General features: G+C 41.2%; 1 protein-coding gene across 3 annotated transcripts in view; it reads right to left on the reverse strand.

The window, feature by feature from the left end:
- Positions 1-26,416, reverse strand: part of ST18 (ST18 C2H2C-type zinc finger transcription factor) — a gene marked incomplete at both ends in the record, with an annotated part of 82,286 nt that overhangs the window by 22,344 nt on the left and 33,526 nt on the right. For 2 of the 3 annotated variants that reach the window (XM_080938508.1, XM_080938507.1), the window contains 6 exons: positions 772-887; positions 12,950-13,161; positions 14,181-14,368; positions 19,970-20,074; positions 21,183-21,273; positions 22,659-22,793. In XM_080938508.1, coding sequence (XP_080794634.1) covers positions 772-887; positions 12,950-13,161; positions 14,181-14,368; positions 19,970-20,074; positions 21,183-21,273; positions 22,659-22,793 — 847 coding nt within the window. Of the gene's footprint in view, positions 1-771; positions 888-5,625; positions 5,872-12,949; positions 13,162-14,180; positions 14,369-19,969; positions 20,075-21,182; positions 21,274-22,658; positions 22,794-26,416 lie in introns of all 3 variants that reach the window. The other variant, XM_080938506.1, reaches the window with a different exon arrangement.

The following is a 26,416-nucleotide window of genomic DNA, read 5'->3' on the forward strand; positions in this document are numbered from 1 at the left end:
GAAGTATATCTTAAATGTCTCTCAAAGGCCATGTCACGTGTTGAAGGCCATGTCACCAGGCTATGTTAGTATTGACAGGTGGTAAACCTCAAGGAATGTGGTCCAGTGGGTGATCACTGTAAGTAAACCCCCAAAAGGGTACATTAGGACCCCTCGTTACCATACACAACATAAGCTCCTGTCACGAAGTTCTTTCTGCTTCAATACAAGGGCAAACAGAGAAAAGTGGCTATGGATCAAAACTTCCAAATCCACAAGCCAGAATAAACCTCTTTTTTTTTGTTTTTCCTTATCAAAGGATGAAGTCTAGTACTTTGTAGCAGTGACCAAAGGCTGAATAACACAGGGGTACAATGTGATGGTTTGATTCATGGATACTTTGTATCAATCAGGACAATTCTTCATTGAACTCTTCTGAGGTTAAAAAAAAAAAAACCCAAAGAGGAATGAAAACCATCCTTTTCCAAAGTGGAGCTTTTTAGAGCATTACAAGGTTAGCTGACTTTTAGATACTGTGAGTCAACAACTGGAAATCTCAGACCACAGGTATGTGTCTCCATCTTGTTTTTAAACAACAGAGGTTCCTACTTCTTCCATACGTACATTTGGAAGCTCACTTATTGCAGTATGCTGAGAGTTAGGTTTATGTTAACTAGTTCCGTTATCCTAAAGTAGTTAGGACTTGCACATATAAACCATTTCACTTGAAGTTGTAAACTTATGTCTCTTAATTGCAGAATCTCTCAGGGCAGGTGGCTGAGCGTGACTTACGTGATTAATTCTTTCTTGAGATCTCTTGTGTGGAGCTTGGGCTTTGGGCTTGGGATAGAGGCCTCTCCAGCAAACTTTTTTTCCTCTAAATTTTCTAGGGAGTTCACAGGGTCTTTCTGGAAAACAAACAACAGCCCAAACAAAAAAACAGAAAGAGGTAAGTGTGAAGAGAATAAGGCAGAAGACATTAGGAAACTCTGAAAAGGCAAGTGGATTTGAAACTACTGGTGTTAGGTTTGAGTTTGGCTTGAATACTTGGCTAGAGCACTGTGATTGATTTATATGAAGAATAAACACATCATAAATAAAAGGATATATTTTGATTGTTATAGACCTTTATCCAAAGAGCGAGGGGTTATAATCGAGAAGGAGCCCTTTTTAAAGGTTCACATTTTTGTGAATATAGAGACATCTCTTTAACTATATGGTTGTTAGTATATTAGTATGATTCAAGTTTTTTTCATTAAATAAACACGTCCTAATGAGCCCAGGCATCATTTGTTACATGTCCAGCTGTCAGAGCAGCAGCAGAACAGAAGAACATTGTACCACAGAATGGGAATTGGTAGACATACCTCAACTGACGCCATTTTGTGCCCAATTAACAGACACCGTATGGAACAATACCACCCTTCATACTGTGTGTGCTGCTGAAGTATTCTGTGTTACTTTACTGATAAAAATCAGTCGATACCGACCTGTACCGGAAGGGAAATGTGTACCTGTATGAACTGCAGCAGATGGATGTCTCAATGTCTCCCTCCCCCATCTACAGCAAGGTAGGCCAGGGAAGTGGGAAAGCTTGTTTTTAAAGCCTTTCTGTGAAAATGGCTAAGAGAAAGGATTCCTGATCATGGAGATTTAAACCTGCCCATTCTCCCACTCACTCTGATATGGATTTGGCTTAGGAGCTGTTCCAGTCTAGCTTAGCCTCTCCTTAGCATGTCCATTTAAAGCCAAGCATGGGAAGGTTTCTGGTTGAGGGTTAAATGTGTGTTTTATGGAATGTGGGATTATGGAGGGATTTTAAAGGAAATGATCAATATTAAAGCTCAAACTATTATACAGCAGAAATGCATATAAAACAATGTTGGTAAGATGTATGTTATTTAATTTGGCATGATAAAGTGTTGTAAAGAGTTTATCCAAGATGGCTTTGTTTGTGATGACCTTTTAAATATTTCATAACTTTTAAAACTACAGACGCTTATACTTCCAACTGTTTGTATTTTCTGCTTTTGCTTAACCTTGAACTCTGCAAACCTGTAGAAAAAGTAAAGACACGTAGCCACAGCTAAAAGAATTGTCAGGCTTAGTTCTGTTACAGAAACATATAATACTAGATTAATTTTCAAAATAACATCCAGTGTAGGATTAATATTTTTGAGACTCTTATTTAACACTTAAAAAAAAAGTCTGGTTTTGAAAACAGTAATTTTGTTCTGTGTGTGATGTGCTAGCAAGGCATGTGTGTGTGTGTGTGTGTGTGTGTGTGTGTGTGTGTGTGTGTGTGTGTATGTATTTAGAGAGAACACGTGTGCACCCAGATCCTTCAATGTACAGATGGGAGGTTATACTGATTTCAGTAAAGACCAGAACATAATGGTAAGATGAATAACAGATAATAGCATCTGGCACTTTTAAAATTTTAAGCCCTGAAATCTTTGGAGAACTGACAGTTGAATAAAGCTGACAGCCCTAGTTATTTCTCAGTGCTTTCCTTTTGAGATATTTTGAATTTTTTCCAGATTCAGGATATTTTTTTAAGGGGGCATCTGGACAGGCTATTTCGCTGAGAGGGATAGACAATATTTTCTGAAAATTATCACAAAAATTAAGCAACTGTTGTGCATATGAACTAGATAACAATGAATTAGAAACAATCACCCAATTTCCGATAGTTTGAGGGCCATGAGGTAAGGGCAAATGGGAAGAAATACTTCCAGGTCTTCATGATGAATGGCCGAGGTGCACACAGTGTCCCTAAGCAGGCACAGCACAGGGACCCTTCCTCAGTCACATCCTGCAGATCTGCCAGGTCTTTCCTCCTCATCCTTGGAGCTCCCAAGGCAGTGACAACTTCCACACACCTTACCCAAACAACTGTTTCCTCTTCCTATTGTTTCCTCCTCTGCCACGACTTCCTTTTCCCTTTGAAATGTTTCTTAATATTCCCTAACAATCTCTGTTGTGATGTTTTCTTCCTTCCTTCCTAAATACATTTGCTCCAATTTGCTTTTTCTGTTTTTATCCAAGCTAAGCACTTAATTTGTGTAACACAAGGACCAACACCCACACCTTTCTGTGTATCAATTCTCTCCTCTGGAAATGTCAGTAAACTGTTTCACAGAATGGTTGGGATAATGTGAGATGCATCAGATGGAGCCCTTGTCTTTTTTCTTACTGTATGCGATGTTCCTTTGATGTCTTCTAAACAAGAATTCTGAATACAAATTACTTAATCCAGGTTTCTTTTCAAAAATGTTCTTTATCAGGCCTCACAGTTGTTATCTTCAAGATTCAATACAGTATGTGAAAAAATACTCTTTTCCTAGAACACCTTGGCACATAATTGTACCAGGGAGTTTCAATGGTTGAATATCACTTTTGTGTGAGTCTCTATCAACTGTGAATATCTACGAAAGGAGTATTTTGCTCACTCAGGAAATCCTGGTGTGTCTACACACACACAGCATCCTCACAGTCTTCCTGGACTGTGTCAGTGGGACAGAATTCCAACGTGTCTTCTAAATCCCATTTCCGAATACTCAGGTTGAAAACTGTAAAGCCAGACTCCCCTTAAGACCTGAAGTAAGCCGTTCTGAGAACTGGATTAACAAACCCTTTCCTTTCTCCCTCTTTCTCTCCCTCTCTCCTGCGTATATGTGTGTGACCCTGCACGTACACAGAGAAATGAAATACAATCCCAAATACGTGGTGGTGTAGGGCAAAGCATAAGACATTTGGATCCATACAACTACCAAGATGAATCCAAATGTTTCTTTTTAAAAATATTTATAAAAAATATTGGAAAGCAAAGATAAAACGTTATTAGTAGACTCATTTTTTTGACACACTGGATTTTAAGTGTGATACACAAGAAGCTAGTGGCAGAAGGCACAGACATATAGTGACAGCCATACTGTCCTGGATACCCTATGTGAAAGAAACACACATTCAAGGGCTCGTTTTCTTCATTATAACTCAGGATCACATCCTCCTGGCTGACACAAGGTACCGGGATGGTAGGAAGGTTTCTAGGACATAAAGTGACCAAGGACGGGTCAACACAGACATGTAGTCAAGGGAAGAATGTTTTAAAGCCTTTCATCACATGATGCTGAGCTATGAGAACATGTTTGAATTCATATTTCATATAAGAATGAGATGCCGTTATAGCTACTCTGAACTACATACACCGTTTCCTTTGAAATGGAATGAATTCTCTTCTGCCCACATCAGCTCCCAGCACACTGACGGCTGCCTCTCCACCTGCACTAGCAGGGGGTAGTGGGCTGTAACTTTGGTTCTTCTGCATACTGAGATAGCAGCGGGAGAAGTTTGTAGTTAGCACAGCAGAACAATAAACTGCCTATCACAGTGAAAGTATTTGGGGTTTTGGAGCATATCAGAAATTTCAAGTTAGACATCATTAGTTAAATGTCCCTATGTAAAGATCTAAAAAATAACTCCAGCTAGTTGGGTCCAGTAGTGTCAGTCTAGCTGAATGCTGCTGCTGCATGAGTGTGTTCGTCCTCCCAGTGATGGCACAGATGAGGCTAGGTATGCACCATGGTAGAGATGAGACCTTTTGTCCAGTACGTCTCCTGGACCTCACTGCTTATCCCCAGAGATGCTGGAGGGAATGTGTAGAAGAGGGGAGAAAGAAATGGAGAACCCCCTAACCTGTGGTCACTTCTCTAGATGGTGACTCTAATTCCTGAGACGGTAAACAAAAGTCAAAATCGATTCCCCATCCTGCCCCAACCCAAGTCTCTGAAACTCAAATAGCTGAGTAAGATCGTAAGTATTTCAGCAGCAAATGGATGAGTCAGTCCCTTACACACACCACCCGGGAAGCCCATCATCAACAATCCTGATCAATATCACAACAGGGCCACTTGCATTCATCAACAGGTTACCTTTGGAATTATGTAGGACCTCGGCATCTGCTCAGGCCCAGTGAGTGGGTCACTCATCCTGTCACAAGTCTGGCCCATGAGTATGTCACCTAGATGTGACTTTCCAGTTACTCAGATAACTTTCCATGGATGTGCCCACACTTAAGACAAATGGCTTTGGCATTTCAAGATACTTACTGTCCCTGGTTTGGTTTCACTCTGATTTAAACTGTGTGATTGGGGTAACCTTTTAGTGTTGAGTGTTGCATTGTTCCTTACAGGCTGCTGTGAGGACAATCACCACCACTGTGTGACTAAAACACACCTTAAGGCTGTTTATCTAGACAAATGACCCAAACAGTTGACTCCATCAGTAAGTTTCATCTGAACTTTGAAAGTGTTATTTTATCATTATGGAAAACAAGGCACAGGAGCTGAAGAAATGGTTCTTGCTGCTCACGCAGAGGCCCCCCGGGTTCAGTTTGCAGCCCTCACATCACATGGTGGCTCATAATCATCTATAACTCCTGTTCCATGGGATCTGACCCCTTCTTGTGATGTTCATAATAGGCCTCAGGCATGCAAGTAGTATACATAAGTAAGTGGAGGCAAACCATTCATGCTCATAAAAATAAAATGGAAATAAGTCTGAAGCAAGGCTTTGCTTTTTGTGAAGAAAGGAATGTGAAAGAAAATTTAGGGTGGAAATCTCATTGATAGATAGACATGATACCTCTTTCTCCTCTTCTGTCTTCCCATGGGATTTGCTATAGTTGATGGGCACATTCCAGCCTTCTTGGTCACAGAGGGCCTGATAAAAGGCAGCATTGACCAGAAGGCTGCTGGCTTTGAATGGGGACGAGGATGGGGTTGTCACTGTGCTGTGTGAGGAAGTCGGGGGTATGGACTTGTCGAGGCCGCGGTGTTTTTTCATGCTTAAGTCCAACGTGCCGTTTTCGTCTACTTCTATCTCGGCTCCCTGATGGAGAACAGAAACAGAAACGGAAAACATCTCAGCAGTTTGCACATAGAGTCTGGCCATGCAGGGCTTTTAAGGGATAATTTTAAATGTAAGCCTTTATGGAAGAATATCTCCTGTTAAATCCAGCTTTCTGATTTGCATGGGGTAACATTCAATTCTTAGGCAGACTTTAAAGAACAGCCCCATTAGTGTGTGTCATATTTCTGGGTTTAAACAAAGTGAGCTTTATATAAATAAGATACATCGGCTAAACAGTTTTACATACTTGCATGTTTTTAAAGTTCAGCTTCAGAAATCCTTCCTACATGACAGAGTATTACTACAGGCTTACCATTTCAACATATTTGTACTGAGCAAAAATGATGTATAACTTCCCAACTCCCTGGATCATTATCTTAATCTAATATCATGAATATGCAAATGTAAGCATCTAGAAGAGGGAAAGCAACACGCACCCTGGACCACCTGAACTGAAGATGCTTGGGTACATTGGGATGGGGGGATGGAAGCAGTGCTCTGTGCAGACCGACTTCACCCTGGGGACTTGGGGTTTCAGTTTGATAATGAAGATTTAGGATGAAGGCATTTGTTTTCTAGTGTTTCATGCGTCTGAATAGTGAGGAGGCTTGGCAGGCCCACGTCCTCCAGGAAGCCTGCTCGTTGTTTCTGAGGAGTAGCATCTCATTCTGTTTGGGACTAAGTCTGTGGGCCTGTATTTTTTTTTTTTCTTCAAGATTTGCACTGTAGGTGACTTTTGTTAGCATTACCAGAGCTCCCCAAAGCTAGAAGAATATGTCTGTTAACTTTCCAAATGGATCAATAATCTTGCTACATCAACCATCCATTTAGTTAACTTCTTGACACATTCTTTTTTTTTTTTTTTTGTAAATGTCCATAGCAGCTTTATTCATAATAGCCAGAAAATGGAAACAGGCTACATATTCCGTTGCAAATCTGTGAAATGGGGCTGGAGAGATGGTAAAGGAGAAGTCCTTTTGACTATGTTAGCAGGATGCATAACTCCTGCAGTCAGCAGATCCTGTCCAGGGCATGTGCTTTATAAAGCCTCTCCCATGCCCCTCTTTGAAGCAGTCACCATGATACCCTTGCTGCACAGGCTGGGATTGCTGTTGGTGCTTGATCAGAAAGAACAGTCTCTCTTCTTTTTGTTTGTTTTACCTGCAAAGTTCCCATCTAGTCTCTTAGCCCATCAGCATTTACGGGAGGTAAATACACTTCTAACATGGCAGACTAAGATGCTTTGACCGTATCTTTCTGTCCCCCTTTTAGCAAATAGTTTAATCTCCTGTGATAGTTTTAAGCCCTGAATTTGACATTACAGCTTATCCAGGATAATAACATAGTAACCACAGCGTCTTATGCCATCTGTATAAAATCAAATACATTTTTATACCAGCATTAATAAACCTCGGCTACAAAAAGAATCCAAGATATTAACTGCATCGGTGCCACCAGACCCTTTCTTACATGAGCTCACAATACATTCTGCCAATTGGGCATCAAAGCAATTTTCTTTCTTTTTTTTTTTTTTTTTTTTTTTTTTGCTTTGTAGCTGATGTGTAACTATAGCAATGAAACGGAGCAATAGTAATCAAGTTTGATGGCCAACGTAAAGTAAAATGCTAAATATTGTAGTTGCTGACATTTTTCATAAAAAATTAAAAAAAAAAAAACTTGGGTTAAGGCTGCACAACCAACGTTCACATAAAATTCCAGACCTCTGTGACAGATGGCTTAGGAAAAAAGAGCCATGTGACTGGGCTGCAGAGTTTTATAGTGCAAAACCCATAAATAGTGCAGATTCAGGCTTTGAAAAATATCAACTATTCCAAGAATAAAGTCTCTCATATGTGTATATGTATCTATTAGTTTTTACAGAAGTATTCCAGATACTTTTTTTTTTTTAATTTATAGATTCTAGGAGCCATTATAATGATTTGTCTTGCATAATTAGGGTTGATTAGAAGAATCTCACTCTCAGTGTTTGGAAGAGGTGTCCCAACTGGCTGCTCAGGGCACCTGACTTGGGGTAAGGGGGTGCTGCTTGCTGGGGAACAGGAGTGCAGATGGGTTTTAAGTAAGTGCGCAGATGCATCCGACAATTACACTGTAGCAGGAGAGGCCCTTTCTACCCATGATGCAGATCACACATTCACAGCATGCATTTTTATTCAGAGTGATACCACCAGGCATCATATTTCCATGCTTTGAGCTCCAAATGTCAGCACAGAAATCTGGGCGGTGGGAGAGGCAAGGCCAGAGATGGCATTTCTCACTCCTCTTAACACTTATTCTAAGGACTTATGTTTTAAGTTTCTTGGGGCTGGCGTTCAGCTTAGGAGGGACAACCCAGGCCATCCATTGATGTTGCCTTTGAGTTACTATGATAGGCACGCACAATATGATCATAACACTATAGTGTGGAGAACAGCGAAACTGAAAAAGATTGTTCTGGCTTTCAAGGGCTTACTTTATGGACAATGACCTGTAATAGAGGTAACATATTTATTATCAATGATTTTACAGACCCAGCGAATGTCATCTTCACCTCTCCTAATAGATACAAGGTGACCAAGATGTCCGAGAGCAGGGGCACAATTAATATTACTATGGCACCTCTGATAACCGTTACATTACCTGGTCAGTAAAACAGTAATTTTGAGGACCAAAGAGCAGATAGAAAGTTCTTATATAACTGAGGACAGAAACCAAGCTCACCCTCTATCTATTCTTACCCAGCAGTGAATACTACCCCTGTCAAGATGGAAAAAAAAAAAGTGAAACATGTTTATAACACATGCAGAGAGGAGATGATTAACCCAAGGTGTGAAAGTGAAATAAAGTTTAGAAACACTTCCCCAAATTTCCAGGCCTTGTTCAAGCAAGATAGACATTTTAAATTTGAAATCATCATCTACTGAGTTCCTGGTGGTTTGACAGTATATGAGCCATAAGGTATTTTAGAAAACAACCAAGGGTATGTGTAAATTCAAGTTCAAATTTGTTTTCTAGACATTAAAGCTGTGCCACTCAGAGAAAATTATTCAATATTTCTGTACCACTGTTTCTTCCACTGGAAAATTATTGTCCATGGTATAGTCTTTAGAAAGATTTAAAGGAATTCACATGGTCAGAGAGTTTATGAATAGTACATAGCACATAGTAGGTACTCTGTAAATCACAATGCCCCGAAGAGACATAGCCCTAGGCTATTGTTTACAGGATAAAGAGTCAATCCTTTATGTATTTACTTATTTTGAGACAGGATCTTGCTACATAGCCCAGGATGGCCTCAGGCTAACAATACCCTGTCTCAGTCTCTCTGGTGCTGAGATTACAGGCTGAACCACCACGACCAGGTAGGAGCCAGTTATAATATATGTATGCAGTTGGTTCCTTAAGATTTCTACTTTGAGACCCTCATCCTTGCTCACTAATAATGTATCTGCTTGGGTTCTAACCACCCAGGGTCCACTGTGGTATTCCTATGAGCAGGCAGCGCCGATGGCATGTTGTTTCTAGGCCTTGTTCAAGCAAAAACAGACTCTGAACTTTAAACATTTCAAGTAAGTGTCATTCTTTTGTTTTCTTTTAAGGCGCACTCTGCATATGTCATTCTGTCTAAACAGGTGGGGAAAACACCACAACAAACAACAGAATGCTTGGCGCGTAGCTGAGGATAAAGATAGATTTGAAGCATGTTCCTCCACCTCTGTGGTTAGAATGGCAGGCGGGAAAGTGGGCTGCATCTGCCACAGGCTGGTCCAGCTCTCAGGGCACTGACAAGTCAGGATGCTCTCTCTTTGTTCTTGGACACTCATGGCTCGACTTCCACCTGGACTCACAGTGTCCAGGCAACAGGACCTTAAGGTATGTGACACTGTGGCCCATTTATGTCTCCAAACTCATATTTATGTAAAATAAAAATGGAGAGCATTCTCTGTGTCTTAGAACCAACTGGAATAAAAAGACTAGTGTTTCAGACAAAATTACCCCCTGAGGATGCTCATTAAGGACTAAACACACAAATTATTCTCTCCTTTCTTAATCCCTAAACCATGTATACGAGATCTGGCAGTATGAATGTGTCATTCAGAGACAAGATGGCACTTTAACACAAACAGTTCCTTCTATAATTGAAAATGTAGTGGACTCTGGTTTGAAAAGTGACCAGTCATGCTAGACATGGCCTCATGCTCTCTGCAGGTATGGTATGTGCTGGTGTGTAGAAGACACTGCTTACGTAGGTGGAAAATGGTGTGCACTGCATGGTAAATTATCTATGGTCCCTGGAGACTCATAGAAAGGGGCATTAGAGGGGGTGTGGCTTTGTTGGAAGAAGGGTGTCACCAGGAGCCTTTGAGGTTTCCAATGCTCAAGCTAGGTTTGGGGTCTTTCTTCCCCCATTGATCCAGATGTAGAACTCTCAGCTACTTCTCCATTGATAGGTCTGCCTGTGTGCCATCATGCTTCCCACCGTGATAACAGACTAAACCTCTTTATAAGAGTTGCCAAGGCCATGGTGTCTTTTAACAGCAATACAAACCCTAAGATACCATATGTCATTCTTTTGTATTTATATAGGGATTCAGTACCTTGCACCTCTGAAAACAGTCCGAGTGTTTATTTAGATCACTGATCCAGAACCCTATTTAATGTGGAGTTAGTTATATGCTTGCAGGAAAAAAATAATCTGTATGTGCCCAAGGTGGTGTTTTAGCACTTTTAAGGTTTTGGAGTTTTAGTCTATAGGTGACAGTGTGTTCCTTAGTTCATATGATTGGTGCTTTCATCAGCTAAAGAGAAGCTCACAGCAAATGTTTCTAGATGGGACCAAAAGAAGAAATTAGCCCTCTTTGGTTTAGGTGGAAGGCACTGTGAAGCTACCTGTGAATGACCCAGCCTCCACACACTCACCTCTACCTCAGATGTCCGAGCAGACCTGGTGCTTAGACCTGCTTGTCTGCATTTGCTTCTAAATATGACATTTAGGAGAACTTATGGGCATAACAACAATAAAACTCAAATCTACTGAAGGAAGAATTAGGCTGACATGGAATTAGGTGCCATGTTCCCATGAGCAATACGTGTTAGCAAAGCCCACACCTCCAGCATGGTTTGCTTAGATATAGGTCTGAAGAGTTAATTGAGGCTTTTTTTTTTTCACCTAAAAGAGTTGTCTCAGTAAATTTGTGAGACTCAGTTCTATTTTCGGAACACAGACTCTAATGAAAACAGAGTTCTACAAATTGGTTCTGTTGTGTGTTGTATAAGCCAGTTTATACAATTCAGCAGCACCGTTCACAGTGATACTGGAGGGAGGCATGGTTATCCCACGATCAAACCTACTGTGTGAAGAGAGGGCACTTCACATGAGAAAACGTTTTTATTTCCCCTGTCCTCATCTTGGCATTAGCACAGAATGGGAGGAGCTGTGTTGAGGACATTCTATTGGGGATACTAGGTCTGCTGCATAGAGCCTCAATGACAGAAGGAGCGGACGGACAGACATTAGAAAAGGATTATCTGGATTTTTTTGAAATGTGGGGATTAAACAGATGTTTTCCTGATCAGGAATGTGTTTTTAAAAGGGAACAGACTGACAAGGAGGCGCCACTGAATGGTTAGTCATCTGTGTGTGACTTACTTGATGGAACGTGGAGGGTTTTAGGGGGTAAGGAGCACTTTGAGGAGCAGGAAAATATGGGCATGTGCAAATGGGCATTCTTCCTAGCATTGCCAGCAAGCTGCTTCAGGGTGAATAGCTGTAGTGGCAGACCCCACTTTCTATAAGACAGCAATTTAGTCAATCAGAAAGCACTAGGAAGAATGTTTTCAGAACAAGGTACCTGTGTAATATTCTTAAAATAGAAAAATAGATCTTTAAAAAAACACGATATTTTAAAATCTTCTCCTGTATTAGTAATTTGGCATTAACAGATTCGGAGGTATTTCTCTGTACTTTTTTTACAGGATATATTTTTCTTTGTTTAAGAACCTCATTTGTTTAAAGATCATTTTTTGAGTGAATTTTGGCCACCACCGCTTCCTGGGGTTTACTTGGCTCTGCTTTTTCTAGAAGCTAATTCTGATTCTTCTGTCAAATGCTCGGTGGCACCGTGTTACCTGCTCTCCTGAAGGCCTGGCACGGCACAGGCAAGCAGCTGACCACACAAGAATGGGGCTGCCCTTAAAGGGAAATGCCTCCGTTTATGCTGCACAGGTTTCAGGGTCCAGTATTGCCGAAGGGGTTCCCCCATTTCAAGCAGGAGTAAAATTTGTAACAGAGAATGTCTGTGAACTCTCTGTCAGCAGGTTTCTAGACTTGTTATCACAGTAGGAGATGTGTTCTTTAAGTGAGGCCTTATGTGTAGACAGGGACTACTGCCTTCCCGTGTGAGACACACTGAGCTCTTACAGCCTCCTCTGTGGCCCACTGGGCCTCAAGCACAATATGCTTCTGTGATGAAAAGGAAGACGTGTAGAGTCATGTGTATGAATACCTATTTCCCACAGATGGGAAGGAGAGGCTGTGGGGGAAAAATTATCTTATGGGAATCACTGTGTTCACAAAGGTCCTAGAATTTGGGATTTGATTTAGGGTTCGAGTCCTCTAGTCTCCTCATTCTGGGGAGTCACTGTATCTGTACATACAACCTAGATGTCCTCATGCTATGAAGTGTGACATGTACCACCCAACATCACCATCAGTTTCAAAACTGTTCTACCAGCCACTGCGCTGAATAGCTCTGCTCTGCACACAGCAAACAGCGTCCACAGTAGAGACACATTTTAACAGCAACTCTCATTCCTTGTTCACCAACGCCCTGGAACAGAAACAATGATGAAATTCTCTTCAAGCAGCTTAAGTCACTGCTCCCCGAATTACTCTATCACCAAGATAAGTGTGCATCCTTTCTTGAACCCGTTGAGAGTGCATTCCTGCCTGGGTAGGGAGTTGGGGCAGTGAACAGACACAGTTGAGAACATGAAAGGCAGTTGATTCTCTCTGCTTGTTTGCTGGCCCATCTTCTAGGCTCTTGGCCTGGCTTACCTTGGCACGCAGGCTTTGTGGTTTGTTGGAGAGGATGTCTGTGGCTTCCCTGCAGCGGGTGGAAAGGTTCAGGATGGCAGCAGCTGCTGCTATGTGGGTGTCTTCACTGTACTGACCATGGCCGTAAGAGCTGGCATGGACTGTGCTCTGTGTGTGGGCGCCAGCACCAGGCAGCCCATTAGGAAATTTCACTGGATTTGAAAAATGCTTTGCTGTTGAAGAGAGATTTGATTAGCAATTGCATGTATGTGGTGGCTTCAGTTATCAAAGACTGTTTTTTTTTTTTTTTTTTAAAGACAGAACTTCTTTGATTAGAATACTCAAAGAATAAATTAAAGCAGAACCATTATCTGGAGGTTACTTAGCTGGGTTTCAGCGAGGTTCACTAAGTAGATGATGTGAACCTTGAAAGGTGCCTATTCTTAAGAATTCTTGTAGTTTCAGTATAGGTGACAGAAACTCCATTACCTATGCTACAGGGCATTGTACCCTGCAACAGCTCAGGGAAAGTATGTGAATGAACTAAACAAGCTGAGGAGTGGGGCTGCTTTCATTGCGGTTTCTACTAAACACAGGGTGCGTTTTTGTTACTCAGAATTCACGCTTGTACATTAGCTGTACTTAACTGGGCCAGAGGCCTCAGTGAGCTGAGCACAGTACATAGAGGGTCTGCTCTCACTGTGAGAACCGTGCCTGATGCTCTGTATAACCACTCGGTACAGCTTCTCCATGGATGTATCAGAATGAATGAGAATACTGTTCCACCTACTTGAAAAGTTTCTGTATTAATAATTCTTAAGTTAATGTATTTTTATCTTAGTAAGTTTCCGATTCCGAAGCTCAGTTTCTTGGATTTTTCAGCTTTTCATCAGACGTTCTGTCTGATGGCTTTGTTGACGTCAGTAATATTTTTAAACAGTATGACATATTTTATCTTACTGGATTGCTATGATACCAACATGAATCAAAATAATGTAATAGTTGTCATAGCCTTCAATATATTAACCACAATTTTAATTATCTTTTCAGCAGCATTACAGTTAGATAAAATACAGGATATTGTAAGTTATTAGTTATAACTTTGATATCAATTTAGTGATACAGGCTCACTGACTCTTTTCACTATTATTTCCTGTCATTTCTAAGGAGGACATATGTATTTGTGTAAATAAACAACTATACAAAATGCACTTTGGGGTAATGAGTGTTAGGATTCAACTTTGAAGCTTACATTCAGGAAATGGTGGTACTTTGTGTCCTGTTTGTAGAAGAGGGCGTTTACCAAACACTTGTGCATCAAAACTGGCATAATCAAATGGTACTTTCCCAAACTTCTCTTGTTCTTTTGATGCAGAGGCGCGTGGAGAAGTGATGGCTTGTGAGCGGAAGTTAAATTCAATTTGCTTCACCAAATTCACCCTGGTGGGAGTAAAGAAGTAGTTTGAAGAAAATCGAAAGAAACTGTTGGTCAGAATTTACAGTAGATGGAATTAGCCCTGCCTGCCAGTTCACAGAGACAACATCCAGCTATTTAGTCCCTATTCAGAGATATTTAATGTATTAACATTATGTATTAAATTGTCATTATTTCAAGATGCATCTCAATTACCATATTATTATACTCATCATAGTTTTACTATACTTGTTTTATTCCAAGTGTGATTTAGACAGTCCTGTGGATTTTTTATGTCTAGACTAAATAAGAACATGGTACCTATGTAGCCAGCTCTGGCCAAGGAAATTAGACTTCTACTTAGCTGTGATCTATGTGTCAGAGATCACAAGCAAACATACCTTTCAGAATAAAAAATATTTTCCTTTTATTTTTACAAAATATAAATGCTAAAATGTTGATATTTTGTGGACTGGGTAAAACTTCTCAAAGGTACACTAAACATACTTTAGGGATTCAGTCTCTTGATATAGAGCTAGTCATCCCCTAGTTTGTTCACCTTTCCCTCTCTTGCTTTATGACTCTGCTGACCTCAGCTACAACACTAGGCTGTGATTCAGGCAGGTAACTTACGACTTCTTCTTTGTTCTCTGCCCCAATCTCTTTAGACTTAATCTTATTCCTGATGCTGCTACCAACAAACCCCAATAGCCCACATCCAATCTTATAGGGAATGGACCTCCTACGGTTATCTCAGGGTTCCCCTAGTTCTTCCCCAACACCACTCTTAGCCTGTTCTAACTCAACTCTGTTCCGTTGTGATTCTGGCCATCCACAGAGCATCTATCTACCGAGGATTCCAGAGCCATCACACTTGGCATGGATTAAGCAACAGAATCCAAGGGATGTAACACTCACTCCAAAAAGATGAGAGAAGATATCTGCACCAACAAACACACAAAAGTTGCAAGTCCAGATGATTAGATCCCAGGACAAGAAGACAAACAACCAAGACAGTATCACTCTTCCGTATTGTAATAGGCTCACCCAAAAGCAATTTAGCTGAAGAATAAGACATGAACTTCAAAATAGCAATTCTAAATACATTTAAGGGCCTTAAAAAGGACATGAATAAATGCCACAATGAAGATTGTAAAAACTCAAACAGTTGAACGAGATAATGAAAACTGTTTGAGATATGCGCGCAGAATTTAGCAAAGTAACAAAATCACTAAAGAAAATTTAAATGAATGTAATACTGAAACTGAGACACTTAGGATATCAAAACAAAGTGAACCACTACCTTCAGAGCTATCCTCACCGACAGATTAAAAACACGAAAAAGGGAATTAATTTCATATCTTGAAGACAAGGTGGTAGAAAGGGTATCTCAGTTAAATAAAATGTTAATTCTTGAAGGGAGAGAGAGGAAACTAGACACAAATATTCAGGAAGTCTGAGAAACCATGAAAAGATCAAACCCATGAATAATGGGTATAAAGGAGGGAGAATAAACCAAAGTCTTTAAAGGAAAAAAATGACAATAAAGGCATACAAACACCAAGGAGATCAAATAAGAAAAAGGAAATCCCCATAACACATATTAATAAAAATACATAATGATGAAAGGGTATCACATGTTTCAAGAAAAAAGAAAAAAAACAAAGTAACGTATAAAGACAAATATATCATCTGCCTTCTCAGTGGAGGGTCTGAAAGCTAGAAGGATCTGGATGAGCTCTGAGAGATCACAGATAACAGTCCAGATACCCAACAAACTTAATACACAAATAGAAAGAAAAGCACTTCATAATTAAAACAAATTCAAACAATATCTCTCTGACTATCCAGCAGTGTACAGAAGGCACAAAGAGAAAAGTTAACCATACACACAGAGGACATAAGGGCTAAATGTAACCAGAACAGTTAATTCAAAAAGGAGAAAAATCCCCACACAGCAGAATAATGGTGGTGAATAAACATTACTCACTAATACCTCTCAGCATTGATGGTCTCTATTCCCTACCCAATAAAAAGACACAGACTAATAGGCTGGATTAGAAAGCAGGATTCATCATTTTCCTGTATCCAAGAAACATATCTCATCTTCAAAGACAGACACAACCTTAAAGTATTCCAAGAGAGTAAAACTGAGACATAGAGGTGTAGCTATTTTAATATCAGACAAAACTGATCAACTAATAAGTAGATATAGGAAAGAACACTGCTTATGCATCAAATAAAATTTAACCAAGTATATTATAATCCTAAACAGTTATGCACTGAACACAAGGGCACCACAAAATCATAAAAGAAACACATGTGATGCTCACACAGTGATGGAGGGTGGGTGACTTAAATACCCCACTCTCAACCAATCTGATTATGCACAGAAAAGCTAAATAAGGAAACTCTGGTGCTAATAAACACCATAAATTTACCTAACAGACCTATAGACCATTTCATCCAAACACAAAGATTATCCTTTCTTCTCAGAATCTCATGTAACTTTCTCCAAAAATGACCTTTGCATATTAAGACACAAATAAAATCTGAAAAGATAGAAGAAAACTGAAATAGCACCCTGCATCTGACTATCATGGATTAAAGCTGAATATCTACAACAACAAATAGCATACAATTTCATGGAAACAAAACAGCCTAGTATTGAATGAAAACTGGATGAGGACAGAAATCCATAAGGAAATGAAAACTGTTTTATAAGTGAATGAAAATAACAACATACCCAAACTTATGGGGCCAAGTAATGGCAGCCCTAAGAAGCAAGTTTATATCACTAAGTGTCCACATAAAAAAATTGGAGAGATTTCATATTACTTAGTGACATACCTCAGAGCTCTAGAAAAACACAAAGAACTATCACCCCAAAAGTGTAAGTGGGGAGAAGTAATCAAACTCAAATATCAAACTAAAATTAATAAAATAAAAATAACAAATCAGTATAAAGAATCAAGGAAACAAGGAGCTGATTTGAAAAAAAAATCAGTTGGGTTAATAAACCCATAGCAAAATTAACTAAAAGACAGGAGAAAAGATAAAAATTAATAAAATAAGAAATAAAAGGGGAGTCATTACAATAGACACTGAAGAAACTCAGAGAATCATAAAAATGCATTTTAATAGTTATATTCCACCAAACTAAAACCTAAAAGAAACTAGTTTCTTGGTATATATGACCTACTAAAATTAAGATGAGATAAACAATTTAAACACATCCATATCTCCTAGTGAAATAGAATCAGCAACTAAATTTCTGACCCCTACCCTTATTTCCCAACTTGTCAAAAAGCCCAGGGCCAGATAGATTCAGCACAGAATTCTCCCACACCATCACAGAAAAACTAATGTCAATAACCCTCAAATTACCCTGCAAAATAGAAACCGATGAAACTTTTCCCACGTTACAAAGTCACCATCACCATAGAAAATTCCAACAAGAAGAAAATTACAAACCAATATCCATTATGAATATAAATGCAAAAACTCTCACTAAAATACTTACAGACTAAATTCAGCAACACCAAAATGACTACCCACCGTGATCAAGTTTGCTTCATCCCCAGATTGTAGGGCCAGTTCAATGTAGGTAAACCAATCACCAGGATCCGATACGTAAATGGAACAGAAACAGTATCTACCGGATACAACGTGACTGATGACACACAGGAATTCATAGGAAGCGTGACAAGCATGTACAAGACTGCACGAGTTCAAACTACACAAGTTCCCAGCACAGGGGAAGGAGAAGTGGACAGAGTCCCAACTCCAATGCAGATGCTATTGGCAATTGATTCTTGCTGGGGAAGGAAAAAATCAATTTCCTTTACTGGAGTGGTACTGGGCATATATATCACCCACTTACGGCAGGTAGTTGGTCAACACAGACTCCATGCTGTGTGAGTGTGCACATGAGTACACACGCATGCTTCCTGTTTCATTTTTTTGTTTTGTTTTGGTAGTTTCTTGTTTCATCAGGGTTTTTGTTTGATGTTTATTCTTTTGTTTGTTTGTTTGTTTTAGAATAGGGATAGTGAGTAAGCACATATAGGAAGCTAGATAGGAAAGGAGGTGGGAGTGCCTGAGAGAAGTTTGGGGAGGGGAAATAGTATGATAAAAATGTATTGCATGCAAATTTTGTTTGGAATAAAGAAATAAATGAGGGATGAATGAACCGTATGGGAGGCTGGCTTAATACACTGAGGTTGCAGAACTACTGTCATCTAAAATGACATTAGCTTCTAAAGCAATGAGTGATCAAGAAACTCAATTTTAGTTCTCCATAAATGCACTAAGGGAGACTCAAGAGAGCATTCTAATACTAATGAAAACTCCACGTTAAAATTTCTTGTTGCCTCATATTTAATAATTTGAAATTTTTAACTCCACATGTTTTTCACTCATGTGCCTTGAGTGCTGGCTTTGATTCTTTTAAGCGAATGAGTAGAAGAAAATATCAAGGGAATCCATATCCTGTGGTCTTTTTAAAATTTTAATTGTTAATTTGATGCTGTCTGGAGCTAACTTAACTGAGAGACTGTTCAGTTAAGAGAGACACACTGGCCTGTGGCCATGTGTGAGCCATTTTCTTGGTTGACGATTGACACTAGGGCCCTGAGCTGAGCTACCCAAGCAGCACCCATTTGGAGACAGGTTGGCCTGGGCTGTTCAGCAAAGCTAGCTTAGCAGCCAAAGAGTGAGCCAGTAAGTAGTGCCAAGCCTTGTTTCTTCTTCAGTCCCGAATTGAATGTATTACTTTTTTTTTTCCTACATGAATAGTGTGCTGGATCTTTAGAAACTGGAGCTAAGGATGGTTGTTCCTGTGTAACCACATGGATGCTGGGAACTGATCCCCCCTGCACCCCAGCCCTGTTTAAGAGTGGCCAGTGCTCTTAACCACTACCTTCGGCACTTTGCTTAGTCAGAGTGTTTCAGCACAAAAACAGAAAGCAAACTAAACACTGCAGAAATATCGATGCATGCTAATAGTTATATTTGCACTTTAGTGGCTCATTAGCAACAGTTATTTGATAATCTTATCCTCAAGTAACTTTTTACTACATGCATAATGTTACAAAATGTACTTGTCATTGCCTTAAGTATCAACAATCATTTTCTATAACCTATCTCCCAAACTACTAGATATTCTGAGGAACTTGGGCACCTGGGGGGCCATAGGAGACTTTGTTAACAGCGACGCATGGCAGCTCTGTTCATATGTAGACCTATAGAGAGCACATAACATTACATACTTACACAAATGTTTCTGATTTAGTTTCTTCAAGTCACACATAGGAGCCTACCTGGTATTATGTTAGCGAGTGAGAAATTTTATTAACGTATGTGATTTCACACTTCATTCCTTTAGTTCACCCATATCATGCTAGTCTTGTAGAGATATGGACTTCAGGTTAGACATTGAAGATGTCCCCTAGATCGTTCAATGATGCCATTATTCCTTAGCCTTGCGAACTGCCTGCCCACATCAGTGTACTGGTGACTGAACATGACATGCAGACCAGGGTGAAGTGACACAGAAGGAGCAGAAGCTCTTCTGGGTGGCATCCAACATGAACTGAGGCGATCGGCCAAGTCCTGAAGATTCATACCTGTTAGCCTGCTCGGGGCACTGCCCAGTCTGGGAAGAATCAAGTTGACTTTTGTCCTGGGTCATTGCCAACTTTTCAGCTGCAGCGATTGGACAACCAGAAAGACTGTTTCAAGAAAGAAGAGTTGGGGGACGTGAGTGAGCGTGACCATGTGGCCTGTGTTGGCACAGGCCTGCAACGCCCTTGGTACACAGCAAATGTTAAGTCATATTAATCGTTCACTTAGCCGTATTGTCACACCAAAGATCCCAGAGGGTTTGCAAACTGCAGTGTCTGTCCTGTGAGTACAGTGTGCTCCTCCCTATACACATTTGTCTGACTGTATCGGTCAGCCTGATAATTCTGTAATTTATCTTAGGAGCTTTAGCAAAATTTTAGAGGCAAGATTTTATATGAAAAGCACAAATATAAAATTATTTTGGCAATCTTCTTATAAGCCAAATAGTAGCTCATAACCACACATTCCACATGTAAAATAAAATGTACACATAACATTTCCAGAGCTAGAGAGATGGCTCTGTGGTGACAAACACTGGTTGTTCTTCTAGAGGACCGGGGTTTGATTCCAAGGACCCACCTGGTAGCTCATAACCATCTATAACTCTAGTTCCAGGAGACCCCACACCCTCTTCAAGCCTCTGCTGGCATTGCAAACATGTGGTTCAGATATACATACGTGTGTGTGCATGTGTACACATATATGCAAAACACCTATACACATTAAAATACATATTAAAAAATAAAGTTTAAAGTATCTATATATACAAACCATATATTTGTATGTAAATGCACACAGAGGTGTTTTATTTTAGTTTCAAAATTAATAAAATTAGCATCTGTTCCTTGCATGGTTTACTGTCAAAAAAACCATGAAGCCTTGCGAAGGCCTACTGTGTGGGTTCATAACTAGTAAGGAATACTGATGCTGGTCTGATATCCATGTGTATGGTGAGATATGGGGCTGTAAAGAATGTGTCCTGTGTGTGTGGCTGTATGGACACAGAGCCTGAGTATCTTCAAATACAACTTTCATTGTTTTAGTTGATCACTAATCTAAAATCCCCTGACACTGAGACTACTTGCTAGCTACTTCAAAAGATAGCACTAAATGGTGACATCACACTTGCCTCAGCAGATGGCCTACGTACTTTGTTTGTGGAAAGTTTCACTTGAGCTTTTGCAATGTTAACGATTGTCAAGTCACCAGACTTACCTTCTGTGAGTGTTGCGGTTGCTGTTCACGTGTCCTCTTCCTGTGCATCCTGGGGTGGGGCACTTGAGCACATTCTCATGCATGGCAAGAACTAAGCACAGAATATCGTGTTAAAGGTAAGGGTGATTTACCAAACCTACGTAACACACCGTCACATTTACTTCTCCGTTCTGCGTTCAAATGACGTCAGGCAAGCATTCACCATGTGACATATTCATACTGAATAAAAGCCAGTATGAAGTTCAGAAGTGAAACCCGGAAAGCTAGTTCATGTCTAAACAGTCCCGACTGTCAAACAGTGTTAGCCCTAGTCCCTTCCCCATGGTTCTGCTCTCATTCAAAGGAGGAAAAAGTCTTTGTCGTTCTGGGGCCACATGCATGCTAGGATAGACCTTGCTGTTCTCCAGTCTGAACCATGCAGCTCCTGACCCCCACCTTACCTCCTAAGTACATTTCTGTACAGCAGCAGAGAACTTATTTCCCACACATCTCTTTCGCTGTAACTTGGAGGGCTGTGCATGTAGCCTGTTTTATTTCCGAAGTGGTAACATTTTGCATCTGTCCATCTACCATCCCTTACCAAGAGTTAGGCTGAATGAGGCATCAGATGGTCATGGGTGGGGGAAAGCTAGTGACTTGCCAAGTTCTGACACCCAGCTGGGGATGTTGAGGTATCCCCACTTTTACCAATGGACTGATCTCATTACAGATGGTTGTGAACCACCATGTGGTTACTGGGATTTGAACTCAGGACCTCTGGAAGAGCAGTCAGTGCTCTTCACCACTGAGCCATCTCTCCAGCCCCTGACTTATCTTCTGTATCCATGTTCCAACTTAGTATTCACGTAGTTGCCCTTCTCAGGTACAGCCAAGTCACAGAGAGTGTGCAAGTTGTCTACAAGTGTCCTCTTGAGACCCCAATCGACAACGTTGCAGCTTACACCTCAGCTGACTCACATTCTGGGGCATTCTCCTTTTGTACAATAATCTCAGAGTCAGGCATGAGAGGAATGGGGCCATCCCTATGCTACAGATAGACCTGGCTTTGCTGAATCTCCCACAGAGGGCCACTGGGGCTCTTGTACAGTGTCTTCCTGACTTTACCTCCTGGATACCCTTTGTAATGATAAGATCTTACTTCCTTAGAACTATTGGTACTGAGCTATCAATAACAAATGTCTCTTCAACTGAAATTACTATTCCTGAATTTTTTTAACACACACAGCTAAGCTGTGCACACGAGAGGGAAGAGAGGCAATCACCATTGTGTGTGAGGCCAGACCTTATCTCAAAATCAGAAAAACGATGACTACAAAAAAAAAAAAAAATCCTCGACTTGTTACATGGAAATTACTTGACATACGGAGGTGAGATTATATTCCCATCCCTGATTCAAACCGGAAAGGACAGAGGACCTCTGTGTGATGCTGGATATAGGGATACACGGGTGTGTCCTCAGGCAAAAGGAGTACTCACTTTCCAGAGGAACTCGCACTTTGTGGGGGCACCCCGAAAGGCTCCGGTGGTGGGGGTAGAGTCCCGTTACGTGCCCTGTGCCGTCACAGCCAGGGATGGGGCACTTGGCCTCCCTCCTTTCAGGCCTTGGTGAATCTATAGAGAAATTGAATTGAGACACTCACATGCTTCTGCGTCCCCAGCGTTCAATAGTGTGGCCTTGCGGGTGTCACCCACACTCTATTCACTCGTGCCACCATAAACATTCTTCTTGCGCTGCCTTGAATAAAACCCTCAACTAAGACCCGTGCAAAGCAAAACACATTTTCAGTTTCCTTGGATTCCTAAGCAAAGGCTGAGACAGGGCAAGGGCCTGCTAAAATCCAGAGATGGTTTTAGGCTGCCATGTCACACATTGTAGTTAAGTTTTTATTATGAAACGTCACCTTGTGCTAGGAGGTGAACATGCTCCTGAAAAGAAGAAAAGCAAGAAAGGAGAATTTATTTAACCCTGAACCATACTCTATTGAAAGAGTTTAGAAATGGCAGATGTACAATTACAAGACAAAGAGCCCACCATATTGGCAGAAGGCCTCTGCGGCTTTGTCCTCCTCGGTCCCTGGCGGCAGGTAAGGTGGGAGGGGACTAGTTACTCACATAATACTTGAGCTTGGTTCTTGCAAAGCAGCTGATTTGGGGGGTAGGGGGGTCAGAAGGCTGATGCAGGGTGGGGAAGACAAGCTTCACAGCCAAGTGCTACAAAAGATGGTTTTCCCCTTCAGAGGTAGGTGTGGTGACCATGGTGGGGAAACTGTGGTCACTGCTGCAGAGACTCGGGGCTGAGGCGATAGGAGACACCTTCAGGGAGAGAGATTCTGGTACTGTCTGGAGAGAGGGAAGGATGAAGACTGGGGCTCCCAGAGCCTGTGTCGGTGGGACTCTCGGTACCAGTTGCCATGGGATAAAAACCTCAAGATGGAGGGCTGAAGATTCTAGGAGTTTGATTTCCTGGTATGTATGATTTCAGATGAGAGAGGCTTATAAATGTGTAACATGAATGATACAGAATAGGAATTTGGATGAGGCTGGCACTAACATATATAAACACACACGAACATATGTACACACATGTGCCTGTATATATGTACATTACATGCATGCACGTGTATATACACATACATGGACATGCATCCTCATATACATGTTAACACTCTGTCTAAGCTCTGCCCTACAGTTATATGCCTGACACTAGAAAAGGGACTGCTTGCCCCCTCCTCTCTCCCTTACTCTCTTGCTCTTGACTTCTTGCTCCCACTCTCCCCCATAACCTTCTCCTCTACATACTCATGGCTGACCTCTACTTCTCTACTCTTTCTCTCTCTACTACCCTCTTGACTCCCCTCCCCATGCCCTGAATAAATTCTATTCTATACTATACATTCATGTGGCTGGTCCCTCAGGGGGAAGGGATGCCTCAGCAAGGGCTCACTGAGGCATTGCCTTCCCCTATACCTGACTATACCTTCATAGAACATACCCCCCTCTCTTTATAAACACATCAATACATGCACACATGAACATTTATATTAACACACACACACACACACACGTACACGTACACGTACATATAACGAATATAGAAACTAAATTTGATGCAGAAATGCAATGTTGTGGTCCAAACTGCCCTGATGTGTACTTAGGATGATGCTCATTAGGAGACACTGTGTGTTTCTGGTCGTCAGCAAGGGAGAGGGAGTATGTGAGTCCTCGGAGGAAGAAGCAAAACAGCCTTCAGAAGGGATGTGGACTCTTAACATGGATCAACAAGAATACTGAGCAGGCTTGAAGGCCTGTGGTGACAATAATCTGCATGACCACTGACATGGGAAGGGTCAGACATCTCCATGGCACAACATTCCATGAGCAGACATGTCTCTGATACCACGTCACTCCAGTTGTTGGATGACAAGCAGTCGTGGGCTGATGGGGCACAGCAGGCTGTGTGTAATCCAATTACACGGGGGCATGGTTTCAGTAAAGAACGAGGGGCTGAGGATCCTCTGAGTTGTAGCTAGCACCGACAGTTCTGGACCAGTTAGGAGGCTGAAAGCAGATTGCTGCAAAGACAGGATGTCCCTGGAAAAGCATGGTTAACTAGAGAAAAGGTTTAAATACAACAATGGATGTGGGGGGGGATGCTCTTTCCTCTACTCTGTAATGAATAAAAAGCTGTATTAAGATTGCGACGTTCTATAACTCTGTACATACAAGTTTTACTTAATGAAAATATATTGCCAAGTTTCAAGTCCATTTTGGGCCTGTAAAGCCTATATGACACTGGTCAGAAGTTTGGTGGCAGTGAGTGAACTGAGGGCCTTGATAGCACTGTAAAGAGCCATTCATAGAGAAGAGGACAGTGTCTGTTTTGATAGGCTTCCTCCCTTGGACCTTGTCCATGTGACACATTTCTAAGCACTGACAGGGTTGGCGCTGAGCACTTCCCTCCTCGGCACACTGTGTCTGAGGGAAGCCAGAAAGGGTGTTGGAGACAACAGGCTGGCACCTGCCCAGGGGGGGGCACTGACAGTCCACCACACACTTTTGTCTGCAGCTCTCTCCTGGGCCTCCCAAAACAAAGCTGCAGATGAAATGCTCTGGAGGGCAGAACCTGTTTGCATGATAAGAAACCAGAGCAGAGGCTCAGGGCAGCCTCACCAGCCCCAGCCCGCCTCTTCTTTCATTTTCTTTGTATAGCTCTACACAATGAGGGGACTTCATACTCTACCACTGTGTCCCTGTTAGCCTGGGACCATCCTCCTTCATACTAGGCCGACTTGCCCCATTGTCCCTGTTGCTGCTCTTACTTGACAAGTGCCACAGACGGCCAGCACAGTGCCTACACCACAGCCTCATCTCCAAATGTTCAGTGGCAGAATTTAACAAACTCACTGTAGACTCCGGTAGAACAGCAAGCTAAAATCCTAATGTCCCGTCCTTAACCGAGGGGTCGACAGCTAAGGCATCTGCCAAATGCGAATGGCATTTTGGGGAAGAGAGCAAGCGATGGCCTGAATGGTCTCCTGTAAATACAGAATGCAGGTCTAACGACAATGTCCCGGGACTTGTGGGTGTGTGCATGCAGGGTCGGAACTCTGCAGGTATCAACGCCCATGCACACACAGCAACATGGATCGCACCTTCCACATTTTCCTCAGCTGAGCCTGGTCACCTTCCAGGGGCTTTGAACCAGAAAGCAATGCCAGGCCTGTGCCATGGGGGCATTCCATCAGTTCTTCCATTCCCTCCAGTAGTGCCCCAAGCCTCTAAATTGCCAAGGGTTGCTATTATACCCTATTTAAAAACACAGATGGCTTAAAAAAAAAAACTTATAAAATAACCAAACATCATCAAGTACTTAAAGTGAAAATAAAGTTTCTTCTACAAACATGGAGTAACACTTCCTGTAAAACCTCATGCATAGCAAGCTAAAACACTATTTTGTATGTAATTGAAAACAAAAAAGAAATCGAAGATTAAATTGTCCCATGTCCTTCAGATTTCTAGGATTTTAAGTGGGGGGAATACAGATCTTAAAACCAATAAAATATGACAGAGTGAATGTCATCTGTCATCTTTTTTTTTTTTTCAGATTTTGTAATTTATCTTTAAAAAAAAAAAAGGTAAGTAAGGAAAAGTTAACCAACTACATACTGATAGAAGTGCACAGAGCTATCTCTAGCCGCACAGCTCACACTTAAACCCTGAAGGATGTGCAGGAG

The sequence above is a fragment of the Micromys minutus genome (assembly GCF_963924665.1).
Source record: "Micromys minutus genome assembly, chromosome: 26".
Taxonomy (NCBI): domain Eukaryota; kingdom Metazoa; phylum Chordata; class Mammalia; order Rodentia; family Muridae; genus Micromys; species Micromys minutus.